A 23,760-nucleotide genomic window follows, 5' to 3' on the forward strand; every position below is an offset into this window, starting at 1 on the left:
CAATGTATATCCAATAAAACTGAAGTTCATAATTGTGAAGCAAATGGTAATTGGAAGATTTGGAGACTTCAAGTCCCACAATGCCCTGAGTACTGAATCGAGGAAGAGGGACTCAGAGTCACTAAACTGCAGTGTGCAGTATGGTGGTTCTAATGGCCCTCACCGGAGTGGGACCTTTGAAAATATAAGGCCCCCTCAGGTGCAGGCCATTAGAACAGCAGGGTGGAGTTGCAGAAACTGCCAGTTACAGTTGCATTTGCAGTGGAAACAGAAGGGAGCCGTGGCAGCCACTGCTGTTTTGAAAGCAGGTACCGGTCCTGAGAGGTTCCCGAGATTAATAACCTGAATTGCAGGGTTTGTGCAGCGGGAAGCAGCATTATGGTAGGCTTTCCTCCTTGAGAGAGAGGCTCTCCTATTGGTGTGCGGTGTCCCGGTGGCTAGCGAGCACCGGCTGACACTAGGCGTGCAAGAAGCTCATTTTCTGTTCGGTGTGTGCCACGGGAACCCAGAAGCAGCATGCCATGCAGGCGGAGGCAGAAGAAGCACAACAAGTAGGGACAGCTGGTGAGAGTACTATTAGCAGTTAACCCCGGGACACTCTGAACGCGACTGCTGAACACTAATAGTTATTTTAAATACCAAACTGATATAAAGAAGTAATTATGGTGAAATATGAACTTTATAAAGAGGCAAGAAGAGAAAGATTTTAATCATTGTTATAAAAGCCAAAATCAATGCCAATGTAACAAAGGGGCAATGCTGAATGAAGTTGATCATAACCATCATTGCCAAAGTAAAGAGGGGGCAATACTTCACAGAGCATACACGCCATGTTGGCTAAATAACAAGATAACATTGTTGCAGGAAGATTGTAACTATTGTTGCCACAATAAGGAAGAAGCAATAATTAAGCAAGTCATCAACAAGCATTGCCTAATCCAAAAAAAAAATATTTTAAGAAAGAAACATTGTCAGCAGTTAATTGATGTAAAAGTGGGGAAACAGAAGTGGCAGGGGAGAGGCCCTCCATGTAAAGAGTATCCAGGAGGAGAAGAGACTAGCATGCACTGCCTGTGGCAAAACAAGAGTGGAATAATGTGTAACATGTTTTCCTAAAAGAAGTAGTCAATATCGATGGTGGAAAAAGTTAAAGACTTTTATGAAGGTTTAGAGTAGACATCACCACAAGGTACTTGTAGTAGTGGTGGGAGATTTTTATCCTGGCAGGCGAGTATACCAGAATAGGGACTTTCTAGTGGTAGCCCCTGGAGGTTAGTGGACCAGGAAGAAATCATTGAAGTACCATATTGTGGATGAAGGATAGAACAAGTGGCGGAACTCTTAAAGCGTTTCATGAATTGTTGTGGAATCATCCTGACAAAACTTTGTTGTTCATACAGAAGAATTGTGAAAGTGTTTTGTTTCTCAAGAAGAAGTGGCAAAGCCACTAAAGTGAGTGTTTCATGAATTGTTGTGGAATCACCCTGACAAAACCTTGGTGTTAAAAGTGTTTTGTTTCTCAAGAAGAAGTAGTTATGTTGAACTATTTGCTATAAGTGTAGACATAAAGACTTGCTGCTATGAGTGGAGAGAGAAAGACTTGTCATTTTGTTGAACTGTTGCTGAAAGTCCAAATGAAAGACTTTTGGGGTGAGAAGAGCTTTACGATCAGAACTTGGCTACAAAAAGGAACCTGTCTATTTGAACTTTGATTGAAATTCCTGTTTTTAATCTGGGGGATTTGATTTAACCCAGATTACAAGGATCCACAGTTATTAAATCTATGGTCAATATAATTGTTGTTATGTTGAACTATTTGCTATAAGTGTAGACATAAAGACTTGCTGCTATGAGTGGAGAGAGAAAGACTTGTCATTTTGTTGAACTGTTGCTGAAAGTCCAAGTGAAAGACTTGTGGGGTGAGAAGAGCTTTACGATCAGAACTTGGCTACAAAAAGGAACCTGTCTATTTGAAACTTTGATTGAAATTCCTGTTTTTAATCTGGGGGATTTGATTTAACCCAGATTACAAGGATCCACAGTTATTAAGTCTATCGTGAATATAATTGTTGTTTCTGTTACATTTGAATTGCCGTTTATTAGCTTTATGAGTTTGATGTATGTACACTTGTGAGGGACAGATTCCTTTTGTTAGAGTGTTTCCCTTTTGTTTATTTTGATAGGCAGGGGAAATCCTCTTTAGGGTGAGGCTATTCAGACGTGTATCAAACCCCTATGTATTTAATAAAATGGCTTCTTGTGAAAAGCCTTTACCAAGTTGTAAGCCTAACATTTCTGACCCCTCACAGTTGCTTTCTCCTTTCGTTCTGCGTATCATCATCCAGTTTTCAGCCCACAAATATGTTGATGTATACTGTTGCCTGATTACTTTTCGTATGCCTCTAAACCCTCTTTCTGTTGTCCTCAGCTGCTGCCATCCAGTGCTTCCTCAACTATATTTTGAAGAATTCATGTAGATCTGATCTCAAGCAGCTGCATTCCAAACTGTTGAATATTGGTCCATCAAGAGGTTTTTCCCTAATGGACTTGTTTTTCCATTCTCTTGTTCCATTCTCTTCTATTTTATGTTCCATTTATGTGTTCCCTACTCACACTCACTTTCTTTTAGAGCCTTACAAGATTATTATTGGGATGGGCAGTCCATACATTCAAGAGTGAAGGTACCCCCAGAAGGTAAGCCAGCAACTGCTGAGCAGTGCTCAAGTATAATTAAATAAGGCAACAATGCAAGGGTTCAACATTTTGTGACTTAGGGGGATACTGTTCTGTTGGCGGCGTGAGGTGAATGTGTTTTATGAATGCAATGGGCCTCGAGCAAAAGAGGCCCAACGCCCAAGAATGGTGTCTATTTAAAATTAGCACTTGTAATGTGTTAATATGTATGCCGGGGCAACCGGGGACCAAGTGGCTTGAAGCCTGTGCTCTATTGCTCTATTTTTAGCATTTCAATTAGTTCCTATAAAGGAAACACACTCACTTCCCCCTCTTTGAAGCTGACATTGATTTCTCACTTGGCAGAGGTGCATTTAATGAAGCAAAGTGCAACAAGCCGACTACCTCCTTTACTTCTCCCAGAAAACTCTGTCTGCACTTACTTGTCTACATTTACTTCGCAAGACATTTCGTTTGTCACACACCTACTTTGACTTGCCTTTACTTCTTCATGCCCAAATAAACTTTGGTGCTCACATTGTGTAGGTGGCAATGGATGTGGTTATGTTTAGCTTAATGGAAGGTATGGCGTCAACAGGTGGCGGGGGAAGAAAGGTGCGTACAGGGGGTCTTGCCCTGTAATGATGCAGTAAATGTGGGGAAAAGTTAAAGTAGGGAGAAGTACAAGTGTCAAAGTGAATGTATGGTGAAGTGAATGCAGGCAAAATAAAGACATACATCCCAAAAAGCAATTTCCTGTCAGACATCAGGTTGAAAGCACCACAGAATGATTGCCTATATTCTTAATGTAATACTGTTTTTATACTTGTAATGTTTGCTAGCTAATTATCCCTGATCCTAAATTGTTTTATTTCAGGCAAGTTGTAATGATCCGACGAACATGAAAACTTGCAAAGGGAAACCATGCATTGCAGAGCCCTCGACTGCAATGGATTGCTCTCAAGATAGTCGCAAATATATTTATTTTATTTAGTAAAGTGTACTATAGTTACTTAAAACGTTCCACACTGCCCATCAAGCAACCACTCATCACATAACTACTAACTACTGGGGTCATGCTTTGAGGGTTCTAGGTATTGCCATTACAGTAAAACTCGTCTCTAACCCGGGCTGTACTCTCCTGAATCATACATGCATGCTTAGCACTAACTTACCACACTTCCATTCCGTCTCATCCCAATTATTTTTCCTCTCTGGTTTTGGTAATTCTATTGTCTTGTTTCTATTTCCTATCACGTCCTCCCCAAAAGTCTCCTTACTTTCCACAAACTAATGTTTGGCAACACATTGGCAGTGTCACAATATGCCACCTTTTGGAAAAGGCCAGGTGCCGTAAGAGCACTAACATGGTGATGGGCGAAGTATACATGTTGGATAACATATCATACATAATAACAACACAATTGACCAATCCCAAATTTCAGCTTAACCTCCTATGGAAATTGCACCCTCACCACCAAAAAGGTTTTGAAAATGGATCCATCAATATATGTTTTATCTAAGTATGCTGTATTTGCCTGGTATGATAGGGGAAACAGAGGAAAAACAAGACGGTCCTAGTGCAAAAGCAATGGGAACCAAGTAGGAGAGTTGGAGGGTGGTGTTAGAGGTGGAAAAGTGAGGCTAAATAAACGTCACATTTCCAAGTTAAGCATACGCCAAGACTGGTAGGGTCATATCCCCAATCTTTGTGACATCTGCCTTACATCCCAAAAGGGCATTGTACAGGGCAGTAATATAAATAGAAAATACTAGAAAATGAAAATAATAGAATAGAAAATAAAAAAGGGGCCAAAACACAACCATGCATCAGCCCCAGAATGGATTTGAAGCCATGGGGTGCAATTGCCCTTCCTGACACATGCCTCTTATTCCTATGAACGAATGGAATGTCCAGAATGCCTTGGGGACAGTTAAGAGACCTGAGTGCCTGCCATATATTTTTTTTTCATTTCATCATTTAACACCACTGGCATCATATGCTCTCAGAAGTCGAGAAACTAAAGTAGTTGTAATAACAGTATAAATTAAGTGTAGTGGTACTTTTATCCCGATAGCTCCTGCGCCCTTTGACTTTTGGGACGAACCATCACTGCCAGAAGGCTCTAACACAAAAAAAGCCAAGTGGACAAATCAACACCCCACTGTCACTAACCAAGGCAGAAAGAGACGTTTTTATGGGAGGTGCAAAGGGGCACTTGCCCAGGGCCCCCACATTGGAGGGGGCCCCACAGGGCTGCCTGATCTAAAGAAGTAAGATTCCTTTGTTCACCAGACTTAAATAGCACACATCAGGATATTGTATTGCATGGTCTGGTTTGGCATGTTTATTCTGCCTCGATCAATTCATCATGTAATGCTTTCTGTGTTCTCTGTGGTATATAATGTTTGTGTGTTCCTTGCAGCACAACTCCTGTAGCATTCTTTCCTTCCTGTGGGAATTATGTTGATCATGTGCAACAGCCAAATTTGAAATGCATACTGGTAAATTGAGTGCCATGATTGTTCAGAAGTTAGCTCAGTGTGTTAAGCACTCATTGCAGTGATATGTGTTCCTATGCAAGATTAGAATAGCACTTTCCTGTAAGGCTGGCTGAACCTTTCCTGTGTCTGAAGTTTATAAAGCTGCCTGCATGTGTGCTTGGTCTTGCAGCACAGCAGGTGCTATTATCAGCAATATACCTTCACCAGATAGGGGTTGCTATAAAAACAAACATGTCATCCTTATGGTGAAGGTCTAGAAATTGGTTTGATCAGATGGGGTGTTGTAAAACCTAGGCAATCACCTCCAACGATGAGCATAAACTGTTAGTCCACGAGATGAATAAGTATCAGAATTTGGAACCAAAGCATTCAGGCTTGTATCCTGCCTTTGCCAGCAGACAATACAGTGATCCTGATCAATCATCTTATATCCCGTACATTATTGTACTGTCTCCTGTGAAGTTTGCCTCCTCGCATGCTGGTGGTATCGTTTAGCCCTTTACTTGATGTTTCTTCTTATGTAGGCCATTTGAGTGGAAGAGGTGTTAGACAGAAGGGAGCGGACCAGATGGTGAAGGACTCGGGCAAGCATATTTTAAAGTCTGCTTGTTTGACACAAAAAACACTTTGCATTTTTGTAAAAGTCAAAGGTTTTTCTGCACGGTTATAAATGCCAATTTGACAAGCAAGTGTGTTGGAAGTATGTAATGCTTTAAAATACAAAAGACCCACCCAGATTAAATCTGTTAAATCACACTCACTGGTATGCTTGTACTTATATACGTCTCTTGATAGAGAGGATGAAGCTAGAATCATTCTGTGTTACACCCTTCTATAATATTTTGTTTTAAATAATTGTCATGTTTGGTAATGTGCTGTGTGTACTTTCCAAATCAGTTTTACAAAATGAGATTCTTTTAGTTCATGGTAAGAACTGGTAATGAAAGTGTTGAAATGCATACATTGCATAGTTGGCACAAATCCCAGATTCACCCCTTAACCAGTGTGTGTAATGCTTGGCATCTAATTTAATCTTGTATTGCTAAGCCTCTCAAATTTGCCAGTCCCTAAACCTTTCAAAATTGTCAGCCCTTCAGAGGGATTTCCTTCACAGAGTATAATCTTCAAAACAGCCTCACTCACGGTTTCACTGGCTATAGTGTTGCTTCCACTATAATAGTGAGGATTAATATATTGCACACCATAGGCACTTTATTCTTTTGATCTCTAATTGCAACACTATTTGAAAACGATGTCCCACTTATAATCTCTGTCTGCAGACTGACGCCTTCCTGGTAGCTTCTAATCTGCACCCACTATGCATGCTATGGTATGTGTAGCTTTCTCCTTCCTCCCAATTGGTGTGCTCTGTCCATGCATGAGCATGTTTGCATTCTGTGAGGCAGCAAATGTGAGTTATCCATCTATTCTGGGTTACATGTACCTTTTACATATACTCCTGCATTAATACTACAGGCTACATCCCTTCCTGGATTCTATTGATAAAAAGTCTCCTGAATCTATGCTAGAACAGAAGTAACCTCTTCGTAGACTGATAATGTTGGCCTTCAAATGATATTTGTTTATCAGTCTGATTAGAGCAAGAATGAAGAGGGTAAGGGGACTTAAAGGGAGTAAACATCCTTATTTTTAATTCTGTGAAGCAGCATATCAACCTATGGGTTGTGATTGTGGCAGGGTGGGTTGGGGCAGATATTCCTGATCACAAAATGTCCAGATAAAAGATACAGAGCGATCTTCTTGAGATTCAAGTTGAACGTATTGTACACTTTAGAAGTTGCACTGCCACATCGGGGCATCCCTAGAGAACTTCAAAGATGCTGCTTGTGTAAGAGAGGGTGGGGGGGCACTTGAAACTTGGAAGCATTTGTTTAGGTGCTCTCAAGAAACTGGAGTTTACTGTGTACATTTATTAGGGAACTTTGTTAGCGATCTTGCTCAAGTCTTTATCTTGCTCAGGTCTTTTCAGATGCTTTATGGACTTACGTAGTGAATGGTGCCGCTTATCATTGATTTTAGCTACTGTACGTTTTATTCAATTGTATATGCCCTTTTAGGTGAAAGTTTAAATGACTATTTTTGATATTGTGTTGAAATGATTGCATGTAATGATGAGTGTAAAGGTTTATTGTAAATCATAAATACTTTATAACAACAACAGAAACCACCCTCTCCCAGGAAATTAAACCTACCACATCTTCACTCACAACTACACCCCAGCATCCTCACTTCTACTCCCTCGCAAATATATCATCTAACAAACCCCCTTTTCTGAAACATGACCCATAACAATGTCCTGGATCGTTTGCCAGTTGCATGATCCTAATCCCAGCCCACAATCAGTGGTGGGCATTGATGCATTTCTGATCGTTTCCTTGTTGACACCAATCCTGACACTGTATTTGGTTCTAGGTCCTTCATGGAGTTCTAATTAAATGCCTCACGGTGTACACCATCAGTAGGGGCCTGCATTGGGGAATTTTCAGGAATTCATATCACCACTCGATTAGTCTGTGGAGGATAGCACAGGGGCAACGTGTTTGTCTTGGAAGCAAGATGACACGGAAAAACACAGCTTCGATCCCCGGGTCTGCGCTTAGAAACCTCTGGGTGTTAAGCGTGTTATAAGTAACCTATCATATCAACTGATGTCGTGCTTGGTGGTGTAGTGTGGAATGGGTAGTGCATAAATGGTTTGGGCTTGTATTGGTGCTTTTACAGATTTCCAACAATGGGCGGGCTACAGTCAAGAGTCTGTACCTCCCATTGGTGAAGACGGTAGTATGGCATATTCCGGAAGGAGAAGCCTCCACTGAGCTGAGACATTTTCAGCCCACAGGCCTGTGGGCATCTGTTCAGTAATGGCCAAGTAGATGAAAAACCAATCCACTCTGTTGGATTACTTTTTGCTGTTCGTTTATACCCATGTTTTTCTGACTGGTGGATATAATTAAACCAAAAGAAAAGAGGTTATGGCTGGAAGGTTTAGAATTAATCTTAACATCTGGCATCGCTCTGGGTAAACCTCCAGACCGTTGTTTTTTGCCTGCCACGCCATTACAGAAAGGGGAAAGACCATATGCACATCATGCTTGGTCACACCCCAAAAAGGGCAGTCCAGCCCAAACTGCTTGATCTTATCCCTTATGTGCGAGATCACAGGTATCCCCAGACATGTTTCAGCCTCTTTGGGCCTCATCAATGAGGAGTAGCCTGGGACTCTAGGCCCAGCAGGCACTGGACCCACGTCTGGGCATACCCGGCCCACTCGGGGTAACTATAGCAAAACAAAAGAGGTGATGGCTGGAAGGTTTAGAATTGATCTTAACCTCTGGCATTGGTCTGGGAAACCCTCCAGACCATCGCTCTCTGCCTGCCAAGTCATTACAGAAAAAGGAAAGACTATATGCAGATCAGGATTCGTCCCAACCCAAAAGGTTTAAGATTAATTCTAAACCTTCCAGACATCACCTCTTTATTTTGCTTTGTTACCCCAAATGGGACGGGTATGCCCAGACGTGGGGCCATAATGTAAAACAGTCTGTTTTCTTGTTTGAATAAAGGCATATAAGCTCTATTTATTTCAATACCTCAGGATGATACTTCTGTGTTGCTCTAGAGATATTAGTCAATTGCACCCAATAAATGATACTCTTCCTATCAAAGTTTGATCTGTCTCTCGGTTCATCAAATCTCTTAATGTTGCATGGAGCGCCGGTTCATCATTGTGAAGATCTTGCAGGTTCTTCTGTTTACTTGTATTGATGGAGGGGGGCCACCTAACAGCATATTTGGGCAATATTATTTAGAATCTGCAGCCCCCGACTCTACATTAACATTATTGTTTTAGTTGGATCCTCAATTGCAGGTTTGTAATGTTAATGTACACGAGTAGATGTCTCCATGCGCTACAATCTTTTGCCTCTGACCGCTCTGTGGTAGTGTAGTATGTGTCTCTACACTGGCCTGTCAAATATTGAAGTTCTTCTGCCCAATAATGTAATTTACTATCTGGCATTGCCAGGCTAACCACCTCTACATATTAAACAGTACCAATCTCTACTGTATACCGCTGGATGCTGTCTCGTGGTAGGAATGTCTCCAACTCAATGGAGGAGGTGAGTTAATAACTACATGTCATTGATGATAACTAGATATCCTGCACTGCTCCGGCTACACTATTTTGCTTACTTAATAGTATGTCCATTGTTATGTCTGTTTGCTGCTGAGTAAAGCCTACTCTACACATTTCAGGTGCAATTTACCAAGATCCTCCCTGTGAGCGCCACCCATTGTCTACAGCTGTGTATTGGCTCAATTGACTTGTAACCTAGACTTGAAGGTGTGGCTGAGGAGAAAATGCAAGCCTACTGAAAATTGAGTTTGAAAATCTTTTTTAGGTGCATACATCTTGTGGGAAGCCACTGGGGGACATGTCTTTGCTAAAAAAAAGAAGACAAGGAAAAAAGGAAGATAATTGAAACAGATGAAATTGATTTTATGAAACGATGCTGAAGTTACTCACTGGGACAGTGGAAGAGATGATAGAGAAGTAATGGGCTATTTTGATCGTCCACGATAAACTAGATGCCTAATTATCATAAATTGTGCAAGTGCAAGCACCATTGTGCACGCAAAATTGCATTTGCTCTAGTGCAAAAGCATTTGCATTGTTGCTAATGCAATTCCACGTGTACAAACTTTTGCACAGGTGCAATTGGTGCTTCTAGATACACAATTATACAACAAGTGTGCCCCTGATCGAGCAAGTATACTAGAGTCCCTTGTCTCTAATTTAGGTGGTATTGATGGAGCTCAGCTATTAATACCTGCAGTGTGGCTGGATTATGCTAGAGCAATAAGTACAGTGTGGAACAGACAAGCACTAAAGAATGGGACTGCCACGTACTGTTTTATTTAATTGTTTTTTTTTATAACTCGCTTAATACATGAGTTTGGTTTCTAAGTGCAGATCGGGGATTCGAACCCTTGCTGGCTACCCCGGAAAGTGGGGTATTGTTCCCACACTCGGGGTATCCAGACATTGGTCTGTAGAGGAATGGTCAAGGCCAACCAAGGAGAGGAAGGGTGAGTGGGTCTGCCACCGTGCCACGGCTCGGAGGGGTCTGGCTGTCAATAGTAACGACTTCAGACATTTCTTTGGGCTCGTTAAGGCCAACACATCACGCGTGAATCTCTTGTGCGTCCAAAACAAATACACAGAAAAGCTTTAGAAGTTGAAGAGCCACTTGTAGCATGCATCCGCACCTCTCCACTCGCACTCAACTTCGCAAACAAACCTGGAACCCATGGAACATTCCTGAGTCTAGACCGTCAACGCAAAATGTTGCTCAAGCTTAATTGTAGGCAATGCAGGTGCCTCTGTAGCTCTGTAGTATCTGCACAGAGTCTCAGGTGCCCCAAAAGCAAATGCATGTCTACCGGAAGTCGCATGCGTCCTCTCGCCACATTCTGCCTGCGCCCCCGCCCTCCTTTCATTAAAGTGCTAGATCGAATAGTAGCAGGCAAGGGCGGTCATTCAGTGCCTGAAAAGCCCATCCTAACTGCCCCAAACGAATAGGGGTGAGGGCTAAGGCAGGGATGTAATTTAGGGGTCGCCGGGTTTGCATCTGCGATGCCTGATTTCCCCCTTGCTATCCCTGTGGTCTCCTTTGCTACCCCTAAAAAAAAATTTAAATCTTTTTTAAATTGAGGCTCCTGGGCTGTGGCCAGCAGCATGTGGTCCTTTGTTTCTGGAGTGGCTGGTTTTCTGATAGCTATAGCCGGTAACATAGCTCAGTGGGTTGAGTGCTCTCTGCTGCAATGTGTGTGTGATCTGCAGGTTGGAGGTTCAACTGCCGGCAAGGTCAGCTCAGTCTTTCATCCTGCTAATGTTGATAAATGAGTACCAACACAGGTTGGCTGATATTGTATGTATATTTGTTCTATGTGAAGCACTTAAACGCACCATTATCGTTTGGCCTTGGACGTTTTATAGCATTCAGTGATATGGTAATATTTGCCTATACATATTGATATTAATGATACATATGGTGATCCATTCTTGTATGAAATTTATATATCACTTTACAGTGATATCGCAACCATATTTTTGTAGTGAGTGTACTTAGAAACAGTGCTATGTGATGCCACTTCCTGTTTTGTCAAGGGGTGAAAGGTCATGTTCCATTGCTTCCTGTCATGTCACTTGGGGTGGGGTCAAATGAGATCACTTTCTGTGATGTCATCAGAGGTCAGGGGTTATGTGATGTCACTTCCGCTTCCCCAGGCATTTTGGTGAAATGACATCCCTGGGCTAAGGCCACCTAATTAATGGCTGCCATTGCCTGCCACTGATGGCTCTAATGTTTTTCAGCACGCAAATCCTAGCGCTACAGAAGTAAGGAAGAAAACAGACGGAGAATTACGCCAGCAGCAGCATTGCAGGGCGCAAACTGGCCCGGTGTAGACATGCGTGTGCCCAAAACACAAAATGGAAGGGTTAGGGAAGTCACAAGCAGTGGAGGCCAACAGAAGACTGAATAGAAAATGGCCAGCATTTAGGATTTGTATTTTGGATTTGGATTTATTAAATTTTATATAGCGCTTTACACCAAATCGCTTTACATTACAACAACCAGAATACATTAGAAGCATTAATACCAAACATGAGTCAAATAATCGAGAACAGTATGCAGGATAATTTGCTGAGAACTATAGGATAGAACCAGAAAAGAGTAAGAGTAAGAGGGAATTAATAAGGGCTGTTAGAAGGGGGGATGAAGAAGGTGAGATTTTGAGGAGGAGCAGAAGGAGGAGTAAGAGGAGATGGAGCGGATAGGGAGAGGTAGAGAGTTCCAGTGTAGAGGGGCAAGGAGCTGAAAGGATCGGAAGTGGGAAGCGGCACAAGGTGATGATGGAAAAGTGAGAAGGAAGAGGTTGGCAGAGTGGAAGGGCGAGAGGGAGCGTAGAAAGAAAAGAGACAGGAAAGGTAAGGGGGTCAAGATCATGAAGAGATTTAAAAACAATACAGAGGAAGTTAAATTTAAGTTGTGAATAAAAGGGAAGCCAGCCAAGAGAAGAAAGCGAAGAGGAAATTGAGTCCTGAGGAGAGAGAAGGCAAAGAGTACGGATAGCAGAGTGGTAGAGGGATTTGAGGGGGGCCAGATGAGAGGCAGGGAGGCCAAAAAGAAAGTAGAGCAGAGCAGTAGAATAGACGATAGATAAGGGAAGAAATAAAGCGTTTGGTGGCATGGAAGGTGAGGGAGGATTGAAATTTGCGAACATTGAATAGGTGGTAGCGACAGGCACGGGAGGTAAGAGAAATGTGGTGAGTAAAGGAGAGGTTAGAGTCGAAGTGGAGGCCTAGATTGCGGGCAGAGGAGGAAATGGGAAGATTAGTAGGGGGAAAGAGGATAAAAGGAGGGGGGTCAGGTGGGAAGGATGTTGGCGGGAAAGAATAAGACTTCAGTCTTGTCAGTGTTAAGGGAAAGAAAGTGGGAAGACATCCAGTTTTTGATAGCTGTGAGACAGGAAGAAAGTTTGAGGTGGATGTCAGGAGTGAACGAAGAGAAAGAGAGGAAAATCTGGGTATCGTCAGCATAGAAATGGTAAGAGATACCGAAGGAAGAGATGATAGGGGCAAGAAGGGAGTGTAGAGTGATAAGAGGAAGGGGCCAAGCACAGAGCCTTAGGGAACCCCAAAATTAACGGAGTGCGTAGGGGAGGAGCGGCCGCCCCAAGAGATGGTAAAAGAACGGTTGGAGAGGTATGAGGAGACCAGTTAAGAACAGAGCCTTTGAGACCAAAGGAAGAAAGAGTATTGAGGAGTAAGGGGTGATCAATGGTGTCAATGGCAGCAGAGAGGTCTACAAGAATGAGGACAGAGGATTGCTTAGAGTAGCGAGCAGTAAGGAGGGAGTTGAGAATGGAGGTCAGAGCAATTTTGGTGGAGTGTTTAGGGCGGAATCCAGATTGAGTAGGGGGGAGGAGAGAGAGGTTGGAGACAAATGCTGAGAGTTGGGAGTAGATTAGGCGTTCTAGGAGCTTAGAGAGGAATGGTAGAAGAGAGATGGGCCGAAAGTTGGAAGCAAGGAGGGGGTTAGCAGAGGGTTTTTTCTGTATAGGGATGATGGTAGCATGTTTGAAGGCTGAAGGAAAGGTAGCAGAGGAGAGGCAGATGTTGAAGAAGGAGGTGAGGTAAGGAATGAGGAGAGGGTAGATTTTAGGAATCAGAGGTGTGGGGAGAGGATTAGAGGGGGCAGCAGTAGGGTGAGTTTTGTACAGGAGGAGGGAAACATCAGAGTGAGTTACAGAGGTGAAGTTCGACATGTAGGAGGATGGGATGGTGCGAGAAGGTGAAGGAGGAGAGTAAGAAGGATGGTGAGGTTGGCCTTGCCAAGGGTGATATAAAAATTACAGGCATTCCAGCAGTGATCAGTACCCAGAATTTGGTAATGCCGATTGCCTGGGATATTCTCAAATTCGAAAAAGGCTGCTAATATAGGAATCATCCCTGCCTTCTGGGGTATACCGGGCTTGTAATGGCCAGGATGGCGAGTGAGCATGGGCCTCTGGGAGTCGAGCAGGCTCAGACTGGCCTATAGGGCAACAGGGCAACGCCAGGACAAAAAATGCTAATATGCCCAGGTTTTTTTGGTTAAAGTGGACCACTTTTTTGGCCAATGTGGGCCAGTTTGATGAGTTACTTCACTATGTGGCTAGTAGTTTTGGCCATTGTTGCTGAACAAATATTCTTTAAATTTAGGGTGACCAGACATCCCGGTTTTCCCAGGACAGTCTGGGGAAATCACCCTCTGTCCCGCGGTCCCGGGAGTTTTTTTATTTTATAAACCCCGTCTGGGTTTTGCCGGGACCCGATTTCGAAATCCCGAAATCGGGTCTCGGTGCAACTCTTCCTGCGCAAATGGGGGCATGAAAGGCTTTTCACGCCCCCATTTCCTCCCCCTTACCCTCCTAGGCGCTCTCCTCCAATGATAGGAGCGTGCCTGTGAGCACAGCCCGGCTCCGCCCTGCAACAGGCCAGCAACATAGATGTAGGACTCAAGGTGTATTTTTATTTACTTTAGTCCCATTTCTATGACCTGTCCCGTTTTTTTTTTTCTTTTTTTATCTGGTCAGCCTATTTAAATTGCAAAATGTGCATTACATTTTATCAAAAAACTCCCCCTTGGGGACAATTCAAATAGTCTGTCACAGAGGCAATACACTGACTTTTGCAACTGTGGGCCACGTTTTCATTGTTGCTCGAGACAATTGCATGCCCCAGTGCGACCCTGGAGACTAGGTGAGGGCCAATGGACAAACAAGTAAGTGGATGCATGGAAGTAACACCTACGCTAATTGGGCTCCAGCCCACGCCCCACCCCCTGAAATTCTGGGCCATTCTTGAAAGGACCTGCTGACCTTCAGAGTTGAGTTGTGATGACGCTAAACGAAGTCTGCACAATTACTTTCGTTTTGTTCTCAGCAGTGCATTCCTTAGGCATGACTTGGTAGGCAATTGGCACTGCAATGGGGCATTTTCAAATCGGGCTGCTTTTTACTGCTGAAAGCAGGAATCCATTGCAAACGCTTCCTGCCATGCATAAATAGCAAGTGGCCTTTACTCGATGTGCACTGCAAAGGGAACAAACTAAGGCGAGCAGTTGACTGGGCCTGCATTCACACCTTTCTTTTGCACTTTATCGTGTCAATTACTAACATCACCTGCAGGGCACCTGTTTGAATGCAAGGGCAAATGTAACAGGTACCCGCCATACAAGTTACATTTTTAAGGAAAAGGACCCCCCTGCATTTCATGAGGGGCTCAAAGCACAGTGCTGTACAATAGGAGATGTTTCATGCTAGGGATTTTTACATTCTAGGGCTTGTTATTTCCCATTCAGAATTTGGAAAATAAAGGCACAGTGATATTATTTCAGCTTAACATGTTTCTATACGTATTTGCATATGGCCAAGTAGAGAGCTCAGAAGGTATTTGGTCAAGAGCGCAATTTGCAGAAGGGGTTAAAATCCCAGGTGTACTGTGTAAACAGAAGTGTGTGATCTCACTGTGACTTAATTGCTGAAAACGGAGCCCTTAGAAGTTCATACTATAAAAAAAGGCTGCCTTACAGAGGGGCAGATTTCATGATTTTAGGGACAAAATGGTGTCTGCTTGTGCTCCTCCGTGAGTGGGTCCGAGGCCGCCACCTGGTATTGCATTATTGTTGCAGTGATTTCCACTAAGTTTCCATGTGGCTTAATTTGACAGGGAGAAATATGGTGTCACCAGCCATTCACTGAGCCAAAGATTATACCTTAACAAGCTGACATTAATTTCTTACCCTCTTGCTACCAATCTGCAAAGTTGCCCGGGCATTTCAGCGTACTACCACAAAGGAGAATGAGTGAAGCTCTTGGCTGTGCGCCCTTATGCTATAATATTGAGTCTTGCATAACACACCTTCCTCCTTTTCACAGTTGCGCAAAGCTTCGGGATCTTTAAAGGGTGGGCTAGGGGACTAACACAGAGCAGGGCAAGGATGCGTTGTGGCAGTGTTAATGTGTGCAGATCTGAAAAGATAACGACCGTATGTAGCTTGTAAGTTTCAGCTATTTTGTGATTTGTTTAGAGCAGTGGTTAATTTGCGCTCCAGGTTGCTAATGTAAATTGTTTGTGTGGTTGATTGTGGTGTCTGTCAGAGCGGTGTTTAAAGAGTTTGGTGAGTTGTGTTGGAGTATCTGTGGTGGGTTAATCTGGTGTTTGGGTAGGTTTATTGTAGACATTTGTCTTCAGTTAGTGTGCCTTCCATTGTGTAACCTATGTTGTTTTGCACTGCTGGGGATGGTTGTCGACATGCTGTGTGAGGCTAGGTGATTCAAGGTCAGGTGACATTATGCCATGACAAAAAATTCAGGCACCACAGTATCTCGTCAGTTTCCTGGGGCCTCCCTTCTGACTCCCCACTAACGCATCAGAGACACTCAGTCTTGTACGGGATTATGGTACTAGAATGCAACTAGATATGCATCATGAACTACTAAATAATTAATCGAACCACGCAACCCCACACTACCATACCAATGCCATGTTGGCAATTACCATCAAAATGTGCATTTTGCATTTAAAACATATCATGCTTTTGGCGCTAGCCATTGCACCATTGGTTGCAAATGTAACACTAGTTTCCAAAAACATGACTTTGGGGAAAAGGGAATGGGGCACCATACACGTATATTTGCTTCACCCGCACAGTCTCGGCTGGTAGCCCATCCCCTAACACTTGACGTGTTACCGCCCCCTCCCCAAGTTACAGTTTCATTGCACCCCTGAAAGGAGGACAGGTGTGCGGGGAGGGATGCAATGGGGGGATCAGTACTGGGGAAAGAACTTAGGGGATGGGGTGCTGACCACAACAACAAGGTGCTTGGGATGCCAAGAATGCAGGAGGCCGCTGATAGATTCTGCCAGCATTTCCGGCCCACTAATTGGCCGGGTGCACATTTAAGTTACACAACTGAAGAGATGCACAGGAGAGCGGGGTTCTTTTTGTTGGACAATGAGGATCCACCTCACTAGGTTAGCACCTCTCATAGTGGGCGTGCCAGCCTGCAATGTGCGTGTTGAAATCCTGGCAGAGCCGATTCACCCCCGCCCCCTCCACCCCTTGGGGTAGATATATAGATAGATTCATTGAATAGCATTACATTCGGTGATAATAACAGGGATAAATAAAGCACTTAAAACAGGCAGGAATCCAGCACGAGACTGTATATAAAACATGCTACTATTAATGATGAATTGGACTAGTGGTGCCCAGCCTGATCAGTTTCCCTTTCTGATTCATGGCACCTGCTGCAAACAGATGTGAGTCATGGTGGGCCTTTCAATGTGTTGCCAAGTGTTTCAAATAGGAAACTGATTAATGTGTGTACTATTCTAGCGTCTATTGTATTTGTATTTTTTTGTGTATATTATTTTATTTTATATAGCGCCTTACGCCAAAGCGCTGCACATAAGAACAGAAAACAGTACAAATAATGACGTCAACATTTAAAACACAAAGTATTTCAGCAATTGCAAAACATCCTCATTAACCAGAAAAGAGAAGATGCGATCGTAGAGAGACCCGAAAGGATGAGGCGACAGTGATGGAGCGGAGGTACCTACTAACCTTAGAAAATCACACTTTCATAATGATTGCAAACACAAAAACCCAACCTTTTTTCTAAGAACGTGTACAAGCTCTGTCCTGTATAATGCCAAAGGCTGCAGTCTTTCTGCTCGTTAGACAATAATGATAATAATATGTGGATTTGTTGGGAAAGCTCCACCCCTGCAACATTGTATTGTTCATGTTTCAATATTTTGAACTTCGAGGTGATGCATCCTGGGGCGCCGGTGTGAGGGTTGACCTCATAGAACACTCTGTCCTAGAGCAGTTAGGAGGGGGCGAGCAACACAGTTGTGTAGGAGGGCAGGACTCTGAGAACATTTCAATGCCCTGGGATGCAGAACTATTCCCAAGCGGTGTCGCACATCACCCATGAAGTTGCACATGCTTTTGGTATGCACCACTTTGGAGAAGATCCCATTTCATTCTGATGACCTCTTGGTTGAAGATGGAAAAACTCCGCTTTTTAGAGGGAAGTGGCATGGAATGTCGAGTTGCAAACACTAGCCAGTCAGTGCCCGGCTCCCTCCCCGTGTCTCTGTCCAGTGTGGTATTTACCATGGAGGAGCCTGTTCACTTGTTGCAAATTCTTGGCAGGTCTTACAGGGCAACAGTTATTAAAGGACTGGCATGGTGACAAGGTCTATGTTAAGCATTCTCAACAGAAGCCTTCAGGGTGAAGGGTGCCCAGTGAGGAGTTCATTGGCCCAAGACCATTCAGAGAGAGGTGGAATACCTTCTTAAGAAATCATACAGTACAAACCAGTGGAAGATCTTGCAGCGATGATACTTTGTACGCAATTTCTATATGTTTGTCTCTACCTCAGACCCCTGTGGTCATGCAAGTGGGCAGCCACATATGTGGTTAGCCCAATAAAGGTTCCATCTCTGCAAGACCCGTGTTACTTTTTGCTTTAAAAGAAATCGACCACCACATTCAGAACCCCTTAAATTAGAAGATGGTGCTTTCTCCTGGTTGGCATATTTCCAGAGGCCAATTGTGGCGCCTTCAGCTAGCCCTGCCTTCCCAGCCAAAAGCACTTGGCAAAGTCTCTGGAGGCTAGCTCAGGGGCAACATGCTTGCCTTCGAAGCAAAACTTCATGGAGCAACGCAGCTTCGATCCCCGGGTCCGCGCTTAGAAACCTCTGGGTATTAAGCGCGTTATAAATAACCTATCATATCACATCATTCTGGGGCGTGTACTTTCACTCTGCCCCCCATAACAATGGCGCTTCCAATCTCAACATGCACAGTGGTGTTAGCTAACAAGCAAGGACCGGTTCACCGTGTGGCACATGGCAATGGGTAACCAGGCAGCGAGGAACTCATGTTTTCTCTTCTTCATTCTTCATCTGAACAGAAGTGTCTCTGCGGTGCAGCACAAAATACAACCAATGCATCATTCAATGAGCAATCTTGCGCAGATTGGATTTACAGGGCAATCTTTTTTATGTATGTGTTTATTCGACTAGGTGAAAGAGTCTAGACAAGAAATGATATGCTTAAACACATCTGGTTGCCATGGCAAACCTAAGAAGGGGTGCCTTCCAATGCAATCGAGATGCCAGGGAAGATATGGTCGGGGCGGGGGCACGGCACAGAAAGGCGGGATGACACTGTCAAACCATATTTGCATACATGATTAACATGTGGAGTGTTTGTTTAGGGGGCGAGTAGTCGTGGTGGATACCAGCAGACTCTACGGAGGCTCCTCCAGCGGAAGGCAAGTGCTTCTTCGGGGTGGTCTTGAAGCCTGATTCTGTGGTGTTGGACTTCACGTCAGTGGGTGGGGAGGGCCAGTGGTATTTGCAGAAGTAGGGGGAAGGTGCGGTAGCAATGTATGGCCTATAGGCTCACCTTCAGAGACATGCTTTAATATAATGGCAACCTAATGTTTACAGTGCTGTATATTTGTGACGAGCAAACAATTTGCATTGAATGGCATTGAGCGCATTTCCCCCCTGCCAAACACATGTAGGGTTGTAACAGCAGGAAGACTTTAGCATTCAAGGCAACATCCGTGCACCCACTGACATTCTGAAACATAAATCAGCATGGAACCAGGATGGCCACACTTCTGACATCGACAGGCATTATCCGGTCAAGAGGGCTCCCAGAGTGCATCCTGCCATGGACATATACTTTTCTGAATTGTGTCAGCCAGTTATTGACTTGTAGTAACCCTTTTGTACTGATATCAAAGCCCATCTTGTTTGCAAATAATCTAGATATTTGATGATAAGAGTGACTGGAGAGCCAGTGCTTAATTTGTGTGGGGGGGGGGCGGGGGGTTGCCAGGGCGTAGCTCTGGCACTTATTTTTGATCCCTGGCACTTATTGTCTAAGAATCACTTTAATTATGCTGGGGTGATAGGCAGTGCATCCATCAACCACAATGAGCGGGCGCGAGCTGTAGTGCAACCCCAAATATGTCGACACTGTGGGGAGCAGCATTGGGTGGTGGCAGCAGCTGTGCCCACCCGCAGTATCACTGCAGCGCCAGAAAATATTTGGGCCACGGCACTTCTTTATTTTTACAAATGAAGCACTTGGAGACCATGAAAATGGCAGCGGTGTGCTGTGTAGACCCCAATGACATAAGCAATGCTTTCCACGTGCTCTTGAATCCCATTCGCAAAAGTGATGTTGATGAGAATAATATTAACAATTAAAGCAACAAGAAGAGCTGTGCAGCAATACTCCAGAACAACCCTGATTATGATTGGTTATTTATAACGCTTGTAATACCCGGAGGTTACTAAGCGCGGACCGAACCTGTGCTGCTCTGCGTCATCTTGCTTCCAAGGCGAGCGCTTTGCCCCTGAGCTATCCTCCCGAGACAACCCTCTCATCAGGTAAATGCTGATGCGGTTTTTTTTCAAGAAAAGTACCATTACCTGCAGGATTTTCACTCTTTCTAATGATCACATTAGGGTGGATGACAAGCTCACCCACTATGCTGGCAACCCGATCCCTGACTGGCAAACTACACAAGTACGGCTGCAACTGGCACAGTCCCCAATTCTCAGGGCATCGCATTGATGGTTCAAGACAACAATGGGAGGAGGTGATGGCGCTACAAGAGGCTTAGAAGAGTGTTAGCACGAGAAAGCCTGCTTCTGAAAACGAGTACCATAAAAATAGAACTAGCACACACGGGCAGCGATATTCAGACTTGTGTGTGGTGTGTCACCCCTCCTGGGAGCATGGTATCTCCCAGGGCTCTTGCTAAGGTTACACATTTTGGTCTGATAGAGGACACACCACGCAAGGCCCTCTACAAATATCGAACCAGGGGTACGCAGTTGTTTCAGTATTTGTTCAGCACTACTGCATTGTGCATTAAAGCTCAACTGGCACTGGAATTAAACACACACCTCGGCATCTCTTGGATAGAACAACTGATCGGGGGCATATAGATCGAGTAAACCCAACATTGTAAATGCCTCAGAAAAATCGTTCGCAGAGCTTACCCATGCACGTGGCCCTTGCATCGTCCAAAGGGGTGCCCTGCGGGCAGTGCAACGGCTGTGGCGATGACAGACGCACAAGGGCAAAGTTCGAGGTCACAGTCAAAAGGGCAGCGAGCAAGCGTGACGACATATCCAACGTTTGCAGTGCATCAGTTGGTCAGTTGCTGGGCAGCACGAGGCCGGGGGACACGAGATGAGAGAGCGCAGCACCGTGCGGCATCTTCTCACGCTGCCAACCTCGGGCTCTCCAACTCCCTCTCCCTCCCTCCTCCCAGCCACCCCCTTTCACTACAGATGCCACTGCCTTCGGGTTGTCCCCTTTCCATCCCGTTCTCTCTCTCTCTCTCTTCCCTTTCATGTCGTGCTGGGCCGTGACTCGCCTCGGCCCCTTCCATCGCAGCACAGCCGGGGAGGCCCAGGCAGAACTTTCTGGAAGCAAAGTTTGAAATGCCAGACACTCTTGTGACAAATGTAACACGTTTAAAAAAATGCAGCTCACGAGGCGAAGACCCGAGTTCGCTGTTGCTCCCCACATTGGGGAAAAACGGTTAGGCGAATATTACAAAGTCGGTTTCTGAAACCCCCTCTAATGGAACTGGGCGGCAATTAGACAATTCGGTGTTTACTCCCAAAGCTCTAATTGATATTCTGGACGCGAACAGGCAATTGTTTTAAAAGCTCTTTTCACTGGCCATGGACCTCAACTGGTCTAAGAACCCATACATGTAATAGTTCCTGTCTTCAGATTTAGGTCAGTGGGGCGTTACCTCCCTCCAGGAAGCCACGGAATCGAGCAGGAGGAGTTCAGCCCCAAATAAAAACCCAGGGTTTTGAAATCTTGTTAGCGGGGGTTCTCCACTGGATGAAAGCAAGGGAAATCTCCCAGAGATTATTATGGTTAATTTCACACAGCAATAATCGAGGATCTGTTTCTTTCATTGTGTTTGTGCAAGATCTGCTCGCCGAAGGATCACAGAATGTTGCGATGCGGCAGGAATGTGTGGCCTACACATGAAAGGTCACGCCAAGAGCAGGCCTTGCCCCCACACGCGTCACTCAAAGGTGTTTTTGTGGATTATTTGTTTTTCAAATGCCACGGCTCCTTTCGCTTGAAGAGTTCGTCCTAGTGCTTAGAAAAAGATACAATGTTTGGCAGTGACGCCACATTCCCTTTGCACATGCTCACACACAAGCATGCCTGCACATTCAAATACGCACAGACACACACAATAGTTTGGGAGAAATGTCTCATTTACAGGGGTGTTCATGTAGGTACCATCAGAGGTTCTCACGCCTTTACCACACGTGGCTTGTCTCACATTCACGCAGTGCATTTCTGTGGGCATAGACACACGGCTAGGGTGACCAGATTTAAAAAGTAAAAAACCGGGACAGGGCAACTAACATAAAAGTAGGACTAACTCTTGAAAGTGGCGCTTTCAAGGCACTACACTTAAGTAGCGTTTGGAGGAGAGGCGGTTTCAGTGTTACTGTTAAAATAAACACATTTTATAATCAATTTCTAACAAACGAACACTATCTTAATTTGTAAAATGCAGCATTTCTTCTTTGCAAGCTATGCCTGCCAGCTATGAAGACACACTACCAAAAACCGGGACCACTGCAGTTTCCAATGGGAACATAATCTTGAGAAAGGGGGACAGAGCAGCAAAAACCGGGACAGTCCCGGAAAAACCGGGACGTCTGGTCACCCTACACACGGCGTCCATGGCGTGCACGGCTTGTCTCTGTCCAGAAAGGGCTGCAAGGGTTATCCCCGTTTACACTTCCTTGCCCAGCGACCCAAAGCCACCCTGTTTACCATCCCGCCCCCTTATTTTCCTCTCTGCATGCACACCATATTTTTCTTTCATTCTACAGCTTCGCCAGAAAGGGGATTATTTCTGGGCTAACAAGTGCAATAAATAACTCTAGTAATTCTAACAGCAAGCCACCGGGAGCAATGATTGACAAGATCAATAGCTCTGTTCCTGTCAAGGACATCCTGTCACTTCCTCTGACTCTCTATTGACTGTCAATATGCCCCCCTTACATTGCCCCGTGATGAGTGGTAGGTCACCCAAACAGCAAAGACAGAAAATCCATGGGCTCCCTGCTGCAATCTGAGTGTGATCTGCAGGTCGCAGGTTTGAATCCTGGCAAGGCCGACTCAGCCGCTCAGCCTTCCAAGGTCGATAAATGAGTACCAATCTCGGTCGGGTGATATTGTATGTAAATATGTCCTCTGTAAAGCGCTTTGGATTAAGGCACCATATAAATGACACATCATTATATTTGCATTTTGTTGCCAAACCATCCTTAGGTTCATTTGGTGTTTTGCTGCTCCCGTAGGACTGCTCGCTGTTTATGGCGCCAGAGGAGAAGGCATGGGAAGTGGAGGAGCTGCTGTGTACATTCATTTTATAATGAGGCTTCTCTAGCCTCAGAACCGCGATGCAGGATCGCACAGAGAGCACACGGGGACACCGGATTTAGACTTCGGGCTCCGCAGGTGCACTCCCGTGTCTGTGGCACCCCCTTTGACCCAGGCCCCGGGCCGCATGAAATGCGGGACGATAGAGGGTCTGGAAGTTTAGGCGCGGGGTGGGGGAAAACGGCGCAAAAGCGTACGGAGGGGCGTCCGAACGGCGCCACAAGAAACAAAAGCCCAGGAAGGGCAGGAAACAGCACCTGGGAAGGTGCGAAATATAACAGCAAGGGGCCAGGGGGTTACCCGGCCACCCCCAAGCAGGCACAAAAGGCCAGGGGGGTATAAGTAAGCCAGGAAAAGGAGAGGCGGCACAAACCAGGTAAGAGCTCACCTCTCTCGGGTAGGCTCTTAGTGCCTGGATAAGGGGAAGGAAAAAAGTTTGCCACCCACCCTACAATAATAACGGAAGAAGAGGGA

The 23,760-nt window shown here is 44.7% G+C and overlaps 1 protein-coding gene across 3 annotated transcripts in view; it reads right to left on the minus strand.

Moving 5' to 3' along the window:
• The window catches only part of EGF (epidermal growth factor), a 775,649-nt gene extending 754,496 nt beyond the window's left edge, over window positions 1-21,153 (minus strand). For 2 of the 3 annotated variants that reach the window (XM_069630734.1, XM_069630732.1), the window contains exon 1: window positions 20,853-21,153. In XM_069630734.1, the coding sequence (XP_069486835.1) occupies window positions 20,853-20,982 (130 nt within the window). In that variant the 5' untranslated portion in view covers window positions 20,983-21,153. The remainder of the gene's footprint in view (window positions 1-20,852) is intronic. The other variant, XM_069630733.1, reaches the window with a different exon arrangement.
• Between the last annotated feature and the right edge of the window lie 2,607 nt (window positions 21,154-23,760).

This window comes from Ambystoma mexicanum, chromosome 6q (assembly GCF_040938575.1).
Source record: "Ambystoma mexicanum isolate Mex_15411 chromosome 6q, UKY_AmexF1_1, whole genome shotgun sequence".
Classification (NCBI taxonomy): Eukaryota; Metazoa; Chordata; class Amphibia; order Caudata; family Ambystomatidae; genus Ambystoma; species Ambystoma mexicanum.